This window comes from Rhipicephalus sanguineus, chromosome 3, assembly GCF_013339695.2.
Source record: "Rhipicephalus sanguineus isolate Rsan-2018 chromosome 3, BIME_Rsan_1.4, whole genome shotgun sequence".
NCBI classification, from domain to species: domain Eukaryota; kingdom Metazoa; phylum Arthropoda; class Arachnida; order Ixodida; family Ixodidae; genus Rhipicephalus; species Rhipicephalus sanguineus.
This window is the reverse complement of record NC_051178.1, coordinates 51,865,185-51,885,258: the sequence shown is the minus strand read 5'-3', so window position 1 is coordinate 51,885,258 and position 20,074 is coordinate 51,865,185. Positions and strand designations below refer to the sequence as shown.

General features: G+C 46.0%; 1 protein-coding gene across 1 annotated transcript in view; it reads left to right on the top strand.

The window, feature by feature from the left end:
- LOC119385463 (4-pyridoxate dehydrogenase-like) overlaps positions 1–20,074 on the top strand; it is a 95,873-nt gene that overhangs the window by 41,146 nt on the left and 34,653 nt on the right. The window contains exons 5-8 of the mRNA XM_049413996.1: positions 8,990–9,114; positions 9,286–9,453; positions 14,215–14,359; positions 15,455–15,609. Coding sequence (XP_049269953.1) covers positions 8,990–9,114; positions 9,286–9,453; positions 14,215–14,359; positions 15,455–15,609 — 593 coding nt within the window. The remainder of the gene's footprint in view (positions 1–8,989; positions 9,115–9,285; positions 9,454–14,214; positions 14,360–15,454; positions 15,610–20,074) is intronic.

Sequence of the window (20,074 nt, the reverse complement as noted above, 5' to 3'; positions counted from 1 at the left end):
TAATGCACGCTTTACACCTGCATAGATAGACATCATTGTACAAAGAAAACTCTCTAACGTGTTAGCAGAGTAGCTGACAAATGTAAGTTACTTCGCTCTGTCAAGCTTTGCTATTATGCGGGACGCGAAAGAAGCAAGAGAGCTACCTGCGTTAGTGCCCAGTCGATTCCTTTGAGCGTTAAGGGAGGCTGCCTATCAAAAAAATGCTGCTTTGAGGGTGTGAAGTCTTTGCTGTTCAGTGATGTTGCCTTTGATAGTAAACATTTCTATGCATTCATGGTATCAGTATAAACACCTGGCTCTCCGAAATAAAATTTAGTTGATAGTTAAAGCACGATATGTCATCTTTCACGTCCCGTCTTCCGTGCACTGTGGCGTCATCGATATTTTATGTGCTAAATCCCTCCTTTAATAAGTGGTTAACTGTATTTCTGTTGAACCTGCTTTAACATAACGCCGTTTTATCTGCGTGAACGGGTTGTTTTAACTTGCGCGAAAAGTTTAGAAAAAGAGAATGAAGTATTGTGGCTCCCCAACACTAAGAAAGCCCAACAAGCTTAGAAAGAAGCGACTAAGACAAACCAAATTTGTAAAGTTGCAAACCAAAGAAGTGTTGGGCAACAGAAATTGTATTTACTTTGGACGCGTTCACTTTGCCCAAGCTTACACTAAGAGAGCGATGACAACAATTGCAAGGTAAACCTACTATTTCAACACCTAAGGAGCGACGAACAAAAATGTGACAATCATTGCTCTTGGATTTTGGTTGCACAGCATTTCGGTGCTTGCAAAGCTGCCGGTAGTTTGTAACGCAGTGCTCTTTTTTGCGCTTTATATCTGTGCTGATCTAAGAAATAAAATTTTGCGAGCGTATATAAAACTGCTGCGCTAAATGTATTGCTGACCACTAACTAACCTAATGCTGATAGTTATAACATTTTATTTAGAATTTATTGGTTAATATTAAGCATAAATGGTTTTAGCTGTCATTGTCGGCGGCCTTCAAGTGACCTTAAGCCAAGTGCCGGCACCGTTATCCGGCTAATGAAACGAGACGTCCGGGGAGCTCAACGAGAGCATACGGGCATTCGTATGAGATCATCCGGGCATTGTGGCCAGACCTCAACAAGACATCCGGCCAGTCAGCCCAAAAGTTAAAAGCCCAACAGCCCACAAATTGAAACCAATGAGCCCAAACATTGCAATTACAGTAAACCCTTCTTACAGGGCCCAAGATATGGCCCGAAAAATTCCATAGTTTATTTTTTCAGAGTTCATCTTAGTATTTCTTCATGCTATCACTGAAGCAGTTACGTATCACTGAAGCTGTAACGTTGAAATCACTTTACCATTTAAAATAGCGACGTTCCATGCAATTGCTCTTTTAAACACCAACTCTAAGTCTGTGCTCTTTCGAACGCCAGCGCGTGCTTGAGTATATGGCTGCGTGGGGCGCACCAGCCTGCTGTCGCGTTCTGGCCACATCGGCCGTACACGCTAGGCAAAGCCTGAGATTTATCTCGCAGAGCGAGAACACACAGCGGCGTCCATACACTCTAAGCACGGTAACGTTTACTAAAGGGGCACATTTTCACAAATTTGTGTACTTATAAAATAGAAGTTATCTAGTAACCTTTAGTACCCGTTCATAGTATCGAGCATTCTCGCGTAAAAATAGAGGTTACGTTGTACAGCACACGGTATACTGTTTACACAAAACGGCTTGCAGGAGATTTTATACGGCCGCATCACGTAAAAATAGAGGTTACCTTGTACAGTACACGGTATACTGTTTACACAAAACGGCTTGCAGGAGATTTTATACGGCCACCGCTCATCATATGCTTGGATCAGCCAGTTGTGCCACAGCAACGGAAGCACAGCCTTCCACTCTTTCGCACTTCGTGCTGCGCATGCCTCGTGTTTTTTCCGCGCTTCCTTGTGCGGTTTTAATACACCGTCTATATGCGTACGCTAAGAAATGCGAACCTTTGCGGAAGGTGTCACATGGAAGGTGCTTCTCGGAACACACGCGATGGCGCATTGTAATAAATCAAGACCATGGCTGCTTATAGATCGTGACAATTGCGGTGACCGAGGCCAAACGCGTCCCCTTCGCTCATTAGAATAGGCAGCTAACAAAACATTCGCATATCCGAGGCGACTTGGAGTTAGCATGCACTACAGTAATAATCAGGCGGGATTATTATTAAAATGTTGTCGGCCCGTCAATATCAGTGAGGACCGGAGATTTTATAACAGTATCATGATATAAGTGTAAGGCAATCCTCTCTTGGTCCAACTTCTATGCAGTTTAAGCAGGTTGGCCTGATTATAACACATCAATTATTTTTTCCTGTCCGTGCAATTTCATTGACTGTATGATTCATGCTTATCAAACTATGTGTTATCTGATAATAAATACCAGCCGTCTATTTGTTATAGGGCTATTTGCCATTTTGTTCACCTTCAAATATGGGATCAGCATTGGAAACGTGGATACTGACAAAATGGGAAGTTGACAAAGCAGGGAAGCTGCTGAAGGCGGTAAAGAAGTGCGCGAAGGATTAACACTACTCCTCACGGCGTAGAGTATATTCAAAATTGATATACAGACCACTCGCCATACGCCACGTTAAGTCAGTTTTACGTACTTCTCGCAAAACCCAAAGAATTGTCTGAAATCATCGCGTAATAAGTAGCTGGCTGGTACGTTTGTGCATGCTATATACAAATGCTGAATGATATTATCAGAAAAACACGCAGTAAATCTAAATGTATGCATACGCAAAACATACAATAATACCAAGAGCGCATATCAAGAGCCGGAACGCGGTTTTCTCGAGAGATGCAAATTGTAGTGCTTAAGCATCTACGTAATTGGGTCAAGAGAGGATACTTGTCTGATACACATGGCACAACTCATGATTAAGAATATCTGTCAATCACCTGCTCTTCTTAATTATCGTTTTAGTGGTATACCGCATTTGAACGACGCGATGCTTGTGGGCGAAGGTGTGACGTTATGATGCATGCAAGCTCTAAGCCAACTCCTAAGGAAATTGTTTTGTGTTTTTCTTGCGATTAGGGAAGCGTACATCTCTTGCCACGGACACCGAAATTGTCGTGCTCTAAGCAGACATGCATGTACTAGAATTATTGCAAAGCTCCAGCGTGTGTATTCAGAAAAGGGCAGGCCATATGACACCTCCGTGAAAGTTCTCATCGCTCAGTGTACATATTTGTACGCTGCATGATAAAGCCGCAGAAAGAAGTACGAAGGATTAGGCGTGCACAGAAAGAAGCACTAAATGAAGAGCCACGCTTCTCTTGCTAGACGACACTTAGCTGGGCCGATCATGCGCGTAGCGAGTGGTCCGAAATGTGTCGCAGAAGGAAGATCGAACGAAAAAAGAGGCACATACCCTGTGTTAGGCGACACCTGGGTCGGTGGACCACGGGTAGAGCGGTCATACTTAGTGGAACCCCTTGCAAATAATACGTGATTAGCGTCGTGCTACTTCTTAAGTACACTAATGTGTGCGGCATACCATAACTGCTGGCACTTTGCACATAAGCAGGACAACGGAAACCCAGAGGGCAGCCAAAAAGAGGGGGATTGTCATTCCTTTACTTTTGTCGCTCGGGTTTTGCGAGCTCCCAAGAAATTTTCTGAAGAAAAAAAAAACATGCACTAATCGAAAAGAATCCACATTTCATTGCTTTATACCTCCAAAGCAGAATACGTCAAAGTTAGCGTGACAGTCATCAATACACATAATTTTATTGATTTATAGCTTGAGGGACTTGTCGAGCTGATAGAAGGCCGCCGGTATTCAAACGTTTCTCCTTGTTTTCGACTGTGGTTAGTACAAATTTACAGAAGCAGGTGGTCGGGATCTGCAGTCAAACCCTCTCTTGCTGCACGCACCATCGTGTTTCATCAGTCAGTATGTCAGTTGCTGATTCGGCAACCTCCTTGCTGGACAGTGGGTCTTAAAAGGAGAGGACCGTTCTTTCACACTATTCCAACGGTTACTGCCACTTTGTACACAACTGCCGATAGCATGTAACGTGAGACACATACTACACCCCCCCCCCCAAAAAAAAAGAAAAAGTGCGTCACTTTACCAATCCATAGGCGTTCCTCAAATCTAGTATCCTGTGCAATACGTTTATCGGAAAACCAAAATCTTATTTGAAAAGGCACGTTAATCACAAGTGTAATTTACTTCTGTTTAGCACAAGAGTCAGCAGTACAAAAATGTACGTGACAGTTTAGTAGCAGAAACACCACAGCAGGTGATTAGAAACAGAATTATTACAATTTACATTTTTCAGTGACCATACTTGGCATTTCACGTGGAGCTTGAATATACTCGTACCTAATTGTTTTCCTCAAGGGGCATATTCCACCTGAAAGTTCATAACCTCGGCTGCACCAAACGTAAGGCATATCGGCGTCTGGAAGTTTCCAAGCTGCCTGATGGGAGATCATCCCAGCATACCTTGGGCGGGATGTATGCTGTAAACAGTTCCAACGCAACACATTTAATATGGCGGGAAAAAAATAATTTGTGTTGTCTACGTACCTTTAAACATTCCGGCTTTGACAGTTAAATCACATGTAGTATACTGATTCATTTTTTCTAACCACAGTGACACGTTGCTTGCACCCTAGAACAGAACGAGAAGAGAAAAAAAGTTATCTCAGTGCCAGAGAACAAATTTTTATCGCCAATGTACTAAAGACATCGAAAGACATACCAACCACACCAACCATGTCCCCCTTTGGACTCCTACTTTGCACGACTGCTGGCATTCGTGCTATCTGAAAAATCGTTAAGCCGCAGCGTATCATTTATTGCGTAACATATCATTCTCAGCTGCCCCGTTTCGATAGCGACGCAGTTAGACGTAATCGAGCGACGCAGAGCAAATACTGCCGGTAACAATGCGTAAAAGCATGACATAATTTATTTTTCTGACTCGACCCAACTCTTACAGTAGCGTAGGCATGAGCATGAATTATCTGAATTTTGAGTATCGTACATTGTGATCTGTATGAGTGCAACTATGGAACGAAGATGACTTCAGCATATATTTGTGTAAGGTTTAAAGTTAGATCAAGACGCAGAAGTTTGAACTCTGACGGATGCCCGTCTGGTTGGGATGGTGACGTTAGAAAACCCGAGGCACTCAGCCGACTAAAGCGAAAATCATACGCACGCACGCACGTACGCACGCACACATGCATACACACACACGCACGCACACACATACACACACACACGCGCGCGCGCACACACACACACACACGCGCACGAGCACACAAGCGAGCAAACACACACACGCACGCGCGAGCACACACACGCGCACGAGCACACACGCACGCGCCAGCACACACACACACACGCGCACGAGCACAAACGCGAGCAAACACACACACAACACACGCACGCACGCGCACACACACACGCGCACATGCACTCACACACACACGCTTACGTAAGAACGCGCACACATACACGCGCACACACGCACGCACAAGAACGCGCCGGCTCAGGCAGTAAAATGAAAACATGTGTCCGAGCAGTTCGCTTTAAATACGCTTCGACTCGAGATAAAGACGTCGTCACAGTTATTTTTCTTTAGCGCGAGCACGTGCTTCCCCCCGGCGATTGCGTGTCCCCTGAAACGTGCTCAGCGAATGCACTGGATTAAACAATTCATTTTTTCACCTCATAAACGTCCTTTAGTGCGTGTGTATTAATTGTTTACTTCGGTAGGCCCAGTGCCTCGGGTTTTCTGCATTCAGTTACACACGGAAGGATGCTGTGATTCCCTTTAAGACACTTAAAACGCACTCTTATGGCTATTTCATTGTCTTTCGTGCACTTAAACTCTCCATTCATTTCGGTAGAGCAAAAAAAAAAAAATGACACAGACACAAGAGACAGGACGGGCGCTAGACATCAACTGACTTTACTGCAAGGAAAAATACAAAGAACCCGTTGCACAGGCGCGCACGCGCTAGATCAGTCTACGAGGGCTTTTTTATTAATGCGTATTTAATTTCCTTTGCGCTACCGAAGTGAATGCCAATGATCACAACCTACTAGCCCGCATTATCGCCTTAAACCCTCACTCGTCCACTTAAAGCTACCGCAGCAGAGATTTAAGCATGGCGAAAAGTTGAATTAGCCGACACACTGCGTATAGACGCCACGAATTATCATACCGGTGACAAGGACATGACAAACAGCCCAGACTGCCATGGACAGGTGCGAGTTACTGCGCACGCAGAGCTCCTCTGGGCAACGCTGATCTGGGGCACTTTGTTTATGCCGCCTACAGTATCTCACACCGTGATAGCAGCCTTCATCGAGCGTGTTGAAGGTACCAAGGCGGCGACAGCAAGAAGGGTTAAACTTCTTTCCTTCATCGCTTCTCACATAAACGTGTATGATAACAAATGATCTTAGTCGGATGTTTGATAATATACGCCCAAATACCCATCTTGTAACGCCAAACGCAGAGCAAATACTGCCAATAACAATGCACTGCATAAAAGCATGACACGATTTATTTTTCTGACAGGACCCATCTCTTACAGTAGCGTAAGCATGAGCATGAATTCAGGTAAACACGTGACATAAACACATATACAAAAGCAAATAACGTACTGAAGAGAGAATATTCCTTACATGGCAGATCACTTTTACTGCTGTCTTCGGCCAACGTAACAACGGATGCAACCCGCTCGACAATTGCTAGTCTCAGGCAAGCGAAGAATCAGCAATGCAGCTCGTTGCAACGGCCGCGCAGCCCACTGAACGTGCCCGTTGCAATGCCTCGTGGCTGATTTGCGGCTGATCGCGCACGTTGATGACTGTCCTTGCTTACTGTATCACATGTTCCACACCACTCACGTACACAACACGATTAGAACACGCACGTCACCAAAGCGCGGAGCGTAAAATCTGGTTAAATCGATAAAACAAAGAGCAGCACAAACACGACTTCAACAACCGCACCAACCGCCTCACATTCGAATGCGCTTCCCGACATACACCTCAAGCTGTGCAAAGCCTAGGAGAGATGACGCCGTCCTGGTTCGATAAAACTGAAGCGGCGCCTCGAGGACGCCACATTTGTGCCTCACCGCGAGCTCACACATCTGTCTATGCGGCTTCACTGGAGCGGCCGTCGTACGCTGTTTTGTGAACTCAGCGGCATATTTTTCTCCCGTGTTGGAGAATTGATGAAGCTTAAGCGTGCTTAGTGCTACGTTGTCCCGTGACGTTTGCTGTAGTTTACGGTCAGTTTTTTAACGCGAAAAAAAAAACTATAGACAACGAGACCGCGCGCGCGCTAACCGACCGCGCCGGTTCCGGGCAACGGCTTGGTAACAACGAGGTTGCGGAGAACAGGGACGCGCCTGCCACATACAACGAAATAACGAAACATTTTTACCTCGCGCGAAGAGTGTACCCACTCCCTCACCCCAAACTCAATAGGCCTCAGGCCCTTACGCTCAGACTACTGCAGACGGAGACGTACCCTAATCCGAGCTCCTTACACGCCATTTATCCCGAGGTATTCCCCAGTGACGCTTGCCCCGCATGCGGAGACGTAGCCACGCTAGCGCATATGCTCTGGGAGTGCAAGGCAACGCACACTAACCCCGATACTGCTTCGGCCAGGTGGGAGGCGGCCCTCCGCAGCTCCCTCCTGGCTGACCAGCTCTGGGCCGTCCAGCAGGCCCGCGGAGCGGCTGGCAGGCTTGGTCTGACGGTCCCGACGTGGGAGTCGCCCGCTGCGCGCTGACGCGCGCCTTGCAGGAACCAAATAAAGTTTTTTCAACCAACCAACCAACCAAAAGGGAAATTCGAATTATTGTATGGCGAGTCTAAAATATTTTTCTCGCGCCACGGGATGGTTCTTCGACCGCATCGTTAGTGTAATTTTGTCGTTTGTCGCGTGCTTGCAGTACTTTATCGTGTCGGCATGTGCGAAGCTTCCCGGATGCAAATCAATTATTTCTGCGGCTTAAAATCAAAATAGATAAAAGAGCAACTTAAGAAGTTATTTAGCACAAACATTTAACCAACATACGATGGTTTTTCGTTCTTGTGCTTTTGCCGATGTCTGTGCAGATTGTCACTTCTTAAATTACGGGTTTTGGAAGCAGGCTTACCTTATAGAACTCCAGTTTTATTTCATACCCCACCATCGCTTGCCTCAGTATGCCGCAATGTAAAATCGCTGCTTCTGTGATTTGCTTTTCTGCTGTCAAGACCCGTTCTGTGTTACATCATCCGCTGTTCAGTTGATAAAGGCAGCCTTGAACAAGAGGGATCGCGATGTGACACATTCATCAATAAACTTCCACTCCATAGTGTAGGTCCCCTGACGAATGAGTCATTGCGCTTTTATAAGTTACAATCTAACGGTTACAATGCTCATCGCGATGCTTTAGCTTTTAAAATGGCACGCTACTGTCGATGTAACCTCTATGGGAGAGGGAAATCAAGAAAACACAAAGATAAAATTGCTGTAACAGCCACGTAACTTATAAATTATAAGTTACATGCTGTCCTAAACGTTACCGTGATTAGAGTGTATGGACGAATGCACCGAGTAGTGTGGTCAAGTTTGGTGGGGTGCGCTCTTCCTTACCTGCACAAGATTGTGAATAGCATTACTCCAACCAGTCTGCTTTGCAGGTAGACATTTCATATTTACATTTACTCTCGATTGCGTGACAGCCAGTGCTTTTATTTCGGTTATTAACTCTGTATGTACAAACAGCCGTTTATGCATCACTGTGGTCAACCATTTTGCCTAGCTGTCATTCGCGCAATATATCTTAAATATAGACTTCTTTTCCCGCGTTTTCCATCGAATTGTCTGCATTTTGTTCCGGTCTTCTAATATCCTGGCAGCGTTTAATGATTCTGTGGCTGCGTATTTATGCTTATTCCAGGCTTTTCGCGCGTACAAAATAACGTGAAGAAGGGAGAACGCTGGAGCTCAAGTAAGGCATTTATCCCCGATGATGTTCGCAGAAGGAAGAACATTGACGTCGCGCTTTATGCACATGTGACAAAGGTAGGAGGCCATATATATGCATGATTCTGCGAGGAACTATAACATATAATTAACATCTACCTACAAACATCATAGCAAGCACAGAATCTGAGTAATCGAAGTATATGTTTGATCTTCATATTAAGCTCAATAAACAAGTACCGAAGCATTCAAAGAGAGCTGTTCTTGCAGGTTATTTTTGAAGGCACAACTGCTGTGGGCGTGGAGTACAAACGACACCTGGGAACGCATAAGGTTCGAGCCAGGAAAGAAGTGATTCTTTGCGCTGGAGCCATTGGTTCTGCACAGCTGCTCATGCTGTCTGGCGTAGGACCTCGGGAACACCTCGAATCATTGGGGGTATGAGGGCGGTTCGACTTTTTTCTCTGATACACTTACACTGCTCTTTTGAGTGCACTGTGCCGAGGGCGAGAAGCAAGTCCTACAGAAGAGCCCTTGGGGCATTTATAGCAAGACTTGTGTTTGGGCAAGGTGGTTCATACTTGATGCGGAACAAACGAGCGCTATGGAACGGGGACATAGACAAGAGGCACACAGGACAGGCGCTCAACTTTCAACTGAGGTTTATTGAGCAAACATGAAAAATTTACACCAGCAACCAGCAAGGGCAATAACATTTGTAAACCATCCACCCGATAAAAAAAGTGCCAAGACCTCTCCAAAAAGCCACTTCATGGCCGCGCACCAACGCTGAATCATCTTCCTACTGCTCAAAGGCGATAGAAAACGTCCAAGATTAGAGACCATAAAACACTTGCACTGAAAAATAAACGTACAAGACGCATGCGCACTCACCGAGCATTAACATCGAAACCCATAAGGAAGCAAGCGCCATCTAAAATACACAGGCCATCAGCCAACCATCCTAACAAGGTGGAAACAAACTACCCCACTATTCAGGAAAAACATTTTTTGTGGGCTAGAGACCCTGCGCATATGTTGAACGGAACTAAAAAATACTTACCCAAGAGCTGCGTAAGTAAAAGAAACAAATATGACAACAGCATAAAAAATAAAAAACAAAACTTGAACACATACGAATCGCCTCAAAAAAAAAAGAAAACCAACAATAGTCCATGAAAAATGCCTAAACAACAAGGAGCTGCGTCAGAAAAACAGTGGAAATCGAAGTAATTAAAAAATAACCCGCTCAGCCCTAGTAACAAGGATAACAGCAACAAAGCAGCTACGCCAAAGAAAGGAGGCTTACAGATAACCTTTAGGAAGGCGACTTCCTTGCCACATAGTGTGATAGAAGATACACTGATACACTTATCATCGGATTTGTGGATATGGTATGCTTCTACGATTTCCCTTTCTCTTCTGTCATGTGAATGCTTGAGGAAGGCAGTGCGCGCAAACTCCGGAATGCAACCACACCTTTTACCTTTTACAATGCTCCGAAAGGTGGACACCAGCGTATTTCTTGATTGACAAACTAGCTCTCTCGCCCTTTCATTGAGATATCTTCAAGAAAGCTTAATCGCATGCGTTGCTGGGCGAGTTGGTGCATTGTCTGAAAATAAAAGCAGAGCGCAAGAAAGACGGGATTACAGTTCAGAACTTTATGTCGGTTTTAGAGTTTTATTTAGGATCCACCATTGTGACCTTTGACAGCAAGCTTTACGTGCAAAAACGTGAGATATGCATCGGTTCGTGTGTGGCACCGGCCCTATGCAATATTTTTTTTGTCTGCAGTGGACAGGCGTTTGAACAGTGCTTTTAATAGTGACAAGGTGCTTGCCGTGTGTATATATGTTGACGACGTTTTGGTGGTTCTTAAGAAGCAGGAGGGCATTAGGGTGAATGGTGTTGATTTTAGTGGTTTTAACGACGTTTTGCACAACACTTTAGAAACTTTTATACAGTTGGGACAGGGTTTCTCTTTCATACACGAGATTCCTGCAGAAGGAAAGTTGCAGTTTTTAGATTTGACGATTGCACTGTCACGCTCACATGTATGTTGGGCCTATAATCCATGCTCCTGCAAACCGCTGCTGCCGTTTGATTCGGCTCATTCAAAGACTGTGAAACGGGCAATTGCTTCCATGTATCTGGAATCCGCCCTCCAAAACTCTTGCGTCCATGCAGCCCCCTGCAGTTTTTACCAGCAAGTGCAACGACTACGTTCATCAGGCTATTCAGACAATCTTCTGATTGCTACCGCGGAGTCGTTGCTTCAGAAGGTTAAGGGCCAGGGCAGGAGGAAAGCCACACACAAAAACAACACGAGGCCTGAGGTGATCCCCTACATCCACAAAGTAGCGCATAACCTCAAGAGAGTGGCGAATAGGCACAATGTGCCGATAATCTTTTCAGCGCCGCGCAAGCTGTCGAAGCTGTGAGCGCGTATCCCCGGTGAGGTAAAAAAGACAAACTTTGGAATCAAGCACACTAGGTGTTGCGTGGAATGTGCGGTAGGGGTGGTATATGACTTGTCACAGAGCTGCGGTAAATCTTACATCTGCCAAACGGGCAGGTGTGTCAACCGACGGGCTCGTGAGCTTGAGTTGACGCTCAAAAATGATAAGGGGGCATCTTCCTGCGCACTGTGCAGTGTGTGGCTGTGTGCCTTTGTTTGCTCGTTTGAATGTACAGGGACGAAGCAGAGAAACGGTTGCTCGCGAACTTTCGCAGGCGTTATACATGAAAATGAAGGGCGCAGATTACGTCAGCCAGACGTCAGTGTGTTTGCGGGAGCGGGAATTTCAATTGCTTTGCCGCAATATGCAGTCGATTTTCAGATGATTAGCTATGCGATGTGTGCGCAGGCGCGCTTGTGACGTACGCTCTGTATATATTGCCCCCAGTTCTTTCGTAAGAAAATCAGTTGGTAGTGAGCGCCCATCTCGTCTTCATGTCTCTTGTGTCCCGTCTTTTTTGCGCTCTGCTTTTTTAGATGTGAAGCATCTTATAGCGGAGTTCAATCCGGTGGTGGTTGTGGTGGTGGTGGTGGTGGTGTGCGGCGTGACCACCCTTACTTCGTATGCGCAAACCTTTTCCACTTCCCCTCTCCACTCGCTCTCTCCCCTTTCCCTCTCTACATCACCTCTGCCCTTCCCTTTCCCCTCTCATTTTCATTTCCCACCCCCTCTCCACTCATCCTCTCCCCTTCTATATCTCCTCCCCTTTCCCTTTCTCCCCCGCTCTCCACATCACCTCACCCCTCCCCTTTCCCTTTCGCCTCCCCCTCTCCATTACCCCTCTTCACTTCTTCTCTCCCCTTTCCCCCTCACCACTCCACCTCTGAAACGCGGGCTCTACATGCCGAAACATTGCTTCGCATCGCCTCATGGTCCCCTTTAGCGGGAGATGGTGTGATTTTTGTTACAAATTGTATTTTTCCAGTCGTACAGTTTCTTGTTCTCTTAGCACTTTATGCATTTTATCCGATTCATCAATCGGTAAAACTTCTGAATGTTCATGCAACGCCTCCTCTAGGCGCTGGCTCATAGCGAGACTAAGCGCGTGGAAAACAGGATATCTTTTCCATTTCAATCAACTTCAGTCAGCGTCTGTCCCTTGTGTTGTCTCTGTGTCCTGTTTTCCGCGCTAAGTTTCGCCATGAATCTGTACCAGCTCGCCCAGTACAGTACTTTACTTTTGTTCTGAATGCACTTGTTTTGGGGAGGTACAGTCGTGGTAGGTCAACAATGCGCATATAGATCAGCAGGGGCATGAAATTCACCATGTCTGCGGCCATGGCCATTTCCCAGGAACCGTCATCTTTGGCATATGACTGCTTGTATGGGATTTGCAACAACGCGCACTAATTTTTGTTAACACAAATCCTGTTTATTATCTCCGCTCTCAAGAAGATGCCCAGAACGCCGATTTTCTTTGTGACACATGCTGCTTCACTGCACAACACCACTCTGAGGTCATGGCTGGCTAGCCTTCTTGGGCTGAGCATTACTCTCTACTGGTTGAAGGTTATGACACCAACATTTTACCATATACTGTTGAGACACTAGAAATAAAAGACATAATAATGCGAGCATCCTCACGACATTTCAGTCGGAGTAAAAAATCGATGTGCCAGAAAGCATAACCTACAGATCAACACCGCACTACGGTCCGGGCTAGTTCTACGGTTGTTTATCATCCGAACTAAATTTCAATACTTGACATGATCCTTGGAGTCACTTCTGTAAGAGGTATTATGTTGTTATGGAAGTGCAGCCAACACTAACCTCAAGTTACGTTAACCCGACATAACGCCTCTATCATGGAAGTACATGTGTAATGTTTATTGCACTGTTATACAATTAGCCAGCAATGTAACCACAATTCGCGTTGCAACGAGATGAAGCCTGCATAGAATATTTTTCCAAAGCAGTTTCAATGCCTGGCGTGGCTCTGTGGTAGAATACGTGACTGCCACGCAGCATGCAGGGGTTCGATTTTTGCCGGGATCCTCATTTTTCTTCTTAGCATTCGCCACGTCAACGCTGGCAATGCTGAATTTTTTTAATGATCTCCACTTTAAAATAACAATATCTGTTCTCGCCTTTCCTGAAAAGATATAACCTGTCGATCACCTGTTGCGCATACCTGCATACCGCGGCCCGTGGCATACGGGCATACTCCACACGTGACTGGAGGAAAGGGTTTCACGACGTACACGACAGGATTTTCACGTTATTCATGTCATGACCAGACGGTTATGTTACTCATGCGCTAATGCCCTCCTGTGGAAATTTCGTTGCTTACCAAGCTAGGGAAGCGACTACGAGAGCATCCTGCCTTAGGCGGCTAGGTAGATAGGTTATCAGAAACGCTCAACTAGCGTTTGGTTCGCTAAGAAATTATGAGCTTTCAATAAACGGTCCTTTGAAAATTGTTAGACGGCCCCTTTACTCTGTCCGAAGCAAGCGCTTATCCTATTCTTTAGTGTCGAAAAAAAAAAGAAATCCTTTCGGCCTGTCAAGAGACTGACAGAACACACTCTGACTTAAGAATTGTGTGGTGACAGTGCACAGAGATATTCCTAAAAGCTCTAGTACGTAGCCTTACTCACTTTAACGAGACGTTTTTATCCACTATTGAAGCTTTCTGGAGCGTTAACCCTTACACAAAAGCAATCTTTATATATTGCAGATAAGCGTCATTGCGGACCTCCCAGTGGGCGAAAATCTGTACGATCACGTCACCGTGAACGGAATCGCTGCAACATCAGCAGAGAACATCCAATTAGATTACTACTCGCCGTCTGCTCTGTTTAAGTATGCTCGATTTGGATCAGGTAAGCAAAAGCCGACTTGAGCGGTCGACGCTGTATCTGTTTCAATGCTGTGTAAAGCAAAGATTATAAAACTGAAATCATAACATTGAACGCCATTTCGCAATGCCTGTTGTCACGCGATTATCGATTTCATAGCGCGAAATAAGCGGAATATATTACTTTATAAGGGTCTCTTAAAGAGAAAACGTTTTTATATCATTTTTTTGGAATTCTCACAATTTGTTTGTAGGTATTGGTGGCGCATAATAATAACAAATGTATTCAGAACACTTAGCGTAACGCGTAAAGTAGATTAGTAGGAATGTGCCATGCGTAAAGTAGAAGACTTCTCCAATGAAATATGGAGGGTTTTTGCGAAGTAAAGTTTCAGGGATATTTTTGAAGAGACATCGACCTTGCAGCTGGCGCAGAGTTTTCTTAATATCACAGGAAAGCAACAGTCCATAAGTCTACAGACGTAGCCCTTTTGCCACTGGTAATCATACCTCACTGTCTGAAGGCTTGCAAGCCGTAAAAATCTACTGTTCAAAATTCTTTTGGCTACAAAGTAACGGACGACACGTGATGTAAGCGCAGTAGCAGGCTCACTGAAGGGAGGATATGTTATACAATATAATGCATTGCATACTTTACAAAGAGATACAATCCTCGTGAAAATTTAATTGTGCTACATGCCAACATACAAGAAATAATTTTTGAGTTCATCTAAAACATTAGGCAGAATTTATGTCTCTTGCATTCTTTAACAAAGTGCCAGCCTACTCAACTGTCGCAGCTTCCATACAGAATATAATTTTAACTGTATCCACACGTATTTATCTGTCTACATTTGTGCTTCTACAGTTGTTTTTACCCCTGACATATTGTACTGAAATGCAAAATTTTTTTCTTTATTAAAACACCTGTATATGTCAATTGATTTCGTGTTATCCCGTGAATATGTCAGTGTAGCTTCCAAAATTTTATACATGTGGGACACATAGAGAATATAAATGGCGTAGCACAACATAGCCATTACAACGTAGCCTAGGTCATAAATACAGCCGATATTAATAAATGCAAGTAATATATAATCTCACATCATTCTTTTTTCAGGCCCACTTAGCCATGCTTATGGCGTCGAATGTGTCGCCTTCTTAAGCACCCCAGGCGCCGACCCCACGCTTCCGAATATCCAGTTCCTGCTTGTGAATCTCAATCCCACTACTATTGAAGCAGGATACATTGCCGGTCAAATAGGAGTCTCGGAGGTGAGCCTTTATTTGCCCGCAATTCCCGTTAAGCAACTAACCAACCCGCCACGATGATCTAGTGGTTATGGTGCTCCACTGCTGACCCGAAGGTCACGGGTCCAAATCCCTACGGTTGCTGCCGCTATTAGATGGAGGCAATATCCTAGAGGTCTGTGTACTCAGATCTAGGTGCATGTTAAATAACACAAGATGGACAAAATTTCACGAACTCTCCAATACGGCGTCCCTCATGATAATATCTTAGTTTTGTGGCGTAAAACTCAACAATTATCATTAAGTGACTAACCTATCAAAACAGCTCGTTCACATGTAGTAAATAAGAAGAGCTTAGTTCAATTTGCAGATTTTGAGCAATCTTGATTATTACTCCGCAATAATGGTTATTAGAGAAGAGGCTGAGTGCAATCTTTCCCGCCGATGCCTTAAGAATGTGAAAATGCTAGTTCTTCCTACTCAGTTATTTTCTATGACAAATTCGAGGATTTTTATCGCGGAATTAAAACTGGAGAATAGCTAGCAAATGATAACATCTCGAGCTCCACGTATGAGGTGAACGGGGCATTTCGTCATACCGAGCCGGACATTGTCAAGAAAAGATCTTTTCATTACACAGTGTATGAAGAGAGTTCAGTTCTGTAGGCCGTATTCTACGTCTTCGCTGAAATTGTATCGAAGCCAACTAGCATCAATAACATTGAGCAGCAGAAAAGGCGATATAGCAACAGAATTATCGCGTCAAGTTGCGCCAACGTTGAAAAACATAAATCAAATAAACGAATCAGCGATACGGCATAGGGCATTCGACTCAAATCCGCGGTGCGGGATTCGTCAAAAGAGATGCGATTGTCACCCCCATCACAGTGTTCGGGGAGGGCGCTCTCTGGCCGGTCGAGATTTCACTCATTGTTCTTGTGTTGACGCAGGCTTTCGGGCACATCTTCCGTTTCACACCCGTACGAGGCGCCTCGCTCTGCGCATACAATGGCGTAAACAACCCCTCGTGCCTTTTCTTTAAGCGGCCTGTCTTCGGTCGGGGCAAGGAATGACCGAGTCGGGAGGGTGGTTCGTGGGCTGCCTTATTTCTCTGAGCCGCCAGCAAGCGAGTGAGTGGTCGAAGACCGTGGCGAGAAGCTGCCTTAAACGTTTCAAGCCCACATTATTTCTGCTCAATCGAGACAACTGGTATCTATAATTTTAGATGTGCGTGATATGGTAGCCAAAAAATGAAAAAGCTCTGCGATCACACATTTTAATCAAAATTATTTATTAATTAATAATATTTATGATAATGTTGATTACCTAATTTAAAATTATTTCGTTTGCATAGAATATTACCGGATAGTAAAAATTCATGGTTTCGGTAGATCACTAGAAGAAACGCCGAACCTCTGAAGGATGAAAAAAGTAGCTACCTCTGCCAAATATTGGAACAGCGCGAGCACTTCTGTAATTTCTTCGATTGCATGTCATCTAACTTCCGTGAGCCTACCAAGTTCGCAGAATATGCATAGGAGGTCTTAAATATGAGTTCCACCAGAAGAACAACTTTTTATTTCTACCACTTGGGTGCTGTCTGAACTACAAAACTGATGATTGTAATTCGAATCACTGAGCCTGAAAAAGTTTAAATACCTACATGAAATATACATTGTGAGATATTTACGCGCTCATCAACTGCTCACAACATTCATCAGTGATGTCATTGTTTTTGTGGCAGTATTGCCATTTTGCATAATTCGGCAACTTTACACATGTATACTTTGGTGAAATTGACGTGTTTGGAATAAAATATATCCATGCTTCTACTTCAGTAAACGTGCTTTGATTCAGGCGCTTGTCCCGCCTTCGTCTTATTCTTTTAATCTCGTTTTAAGTTCACTAGTTCTATTAAATTACGCATCCTGGCCAACGTGCCCAACTTTTCGTATTTCTTGTGCCATTTACGTCTTCTTGCGTAATCTGGCATCAACCGTATGCACCGTATTCGTAATAAAGACTATACTCCGTTTGCAAAAAATATTTTTGATAAACGCCAGCCCGAAACACTTACGTTCAAATCAATCTCGGTGTAGGAGAAAATTTCCGGTAAAAAAGTATTATATATTGCCACGTACGTTTCTTATCACTTGCTGCATTCGCCCACAAAGGCTGTCGGCAACGCTCAGCGCAAACTGCGCCTCATTCTTCGAGAAGCTTCACGATTGTTGTAGATGATTTTGTGAAGATTGCGCGCAAGACGCGAACGCTCGAGCTCATTCTAGAGATTGCGCAACCACCAGCAATATCGCTGGAAAGTTCGATAGCGCCTGTATAAAAGCCGACGCGCTTGACCGCTTGTCAGTTGATCGACGGACGACGCCCTGTTCGCCGCTATCATTGTACAGCGGGTATTGCTGTAGTTCTCGTTCTCATTTTCCGGCCACAAGTTCGGCTAAATAAACAGTTGCACCCTGCAAAGGCCGACTGCTGTCTTCGTCGAAGTCACGACCACGTGACATCTGGTGGAGGTGCTGCTTCATGATCCGGACGCCACCGCGGAGCGCTGACCCAAGCCCAAGCCGCGAAGAAGACGACTCTAAGGACAACCCGGATCCTCGAACCAGCCGTCGGCAGAAAGGACTACCCCCCGAATACGAACCCCTACCGGACAAGACCAGGATCACAGCGAAGAAGACAACAGCCACAATGACAACCGCTGGGGCGCCTACAACGGTCGTCATGCACCAACCGAGGGACCCACCGACATTCCGCGGATCACCATGCGAGGATCCAGAAAGCTGGCTGGAGGCATACGACCGGGTTTCCACGTTCAACAACTGGGACTGCAACGAGAAGCTACGCCATGTCTACTTCGCCCTTGAAGATGGCGCAAGGACCTGGTTCGAGAATCGAGAGTCCACGCTAACATCATGGGACCTCTTTCGCACCGGATTTCTCGACACCTTCACGAGCGTCATCCGGAAAGAAAGGGCTGAAACCCTTCTCGAGACCCGTGTACAGCTCCCCAATGAGAACATCGGACTGTACACCGAAGAAATGACTCGCTTGTTTCGCCATGCCGACCCCGCCTGATGCGGGGAGTGAAGGAAGAACTTTTCGCCGGACTTCTGCGCAACCCACCGAAGACGGTCTCGGAATTCGTTTCGGAGGCCACCACAATCGAAAAGGCACTAGCAATCCGCGCTAGGTAGTACAACCGCCGCATGCCGACGACGAACTACGGGGAAGCACATGCGCTGGGCTCCGACGACCTACGTGAGACGATCAGGGCGGTCGTACGCGAAGAGCTGCGAAGGATGTTTCCTGCATCGCAACCCCAGGTCCATTCCATAGCCGACGTCGTTCGCGAGGAACTTCAGCATTCGCTAGGAGTTGCTGCACCGTCGCCACCTGAGCAGGAAGCGATGAGCTATGCTGCCGTTGCACGCCATGCTGTCGCCAATCCGCGCAATCACCAACGCCCCGTGCCGCCGCAGTTCCGCCGCCAGACACCGCCGCCACCTCCGATGCCATCCCGGCCGCCTACAGGCCAACGCTACACACCCCGAAAGACCGACGTTTGGCGTGCCCCTGACAACCGACCGCTCTGCTACCACTGCGGGGAGGCCGGCCACACGTACCGCCGCTGCCAGTACCGACAGATGGGGCTACGCGGTTTCGCCGTCAACGCGCCGCGCCCGCAGCCAGGCCGCGCTCCAGCGTCATTATTTCCGTCGGCACCGAAGAACCCGCAGACCTTGAAGGTGTCATCGAGGGCGATCAGCACCTACTCCTGAACCGTCAGGTTTGCGTCGCAAGAGGCATTGCCGAGCTGCGTGATGGCAAAGCAAAGGTAGTGTTGACGAACTTTAGCCACGATTATAGGCACCTCAACATTGGTACGACGGTTGCCTACATCGACGAATGTGTGGCCGCCAGCAATGCTTTCGCCCTCTTCGATGCTGCCGAACCTGCTTCGACGAATCGAGGTCCCGAACCAGATTTCGACGTTAACCCGAGCCTTCCGAAGGTCAAGCAAGACCAGCTCGAAACGCTGCTCCTGCAATACAAGGACTGTTTCTCGTCGTCATCGCGGGTCCGACAAACGCCCCTTGCTAAGCATCGCATTATAACAGAAGAAAATTCTCGACCACTCCGTCAGAGCCCCTACAGAGTTTCGACTCGAGAGCGCGACGTGATAAAGACAAGTCGACGAGATGTTACGCGACAACATCATCCAGCCGTCCAAGAGCCCCTGGGCGTCACCCGTGGTGTTAGTGAAGAAAAAGGACGGGACACGGCGCTTCTGCGTTGATTACCGGCGCCTGAACAAGATCACGAAGAAGGACGTGTACCCCCTCCCACGGATAGACGACACCCTGGATCGACTTCACAACGCGAGGTACTTTTCGTCGATGGACCTCAAGACCGGGTATTGGCAGATCGAAGTAGACGAAAGAGACCGAGAAAAGACCGCTTTTAT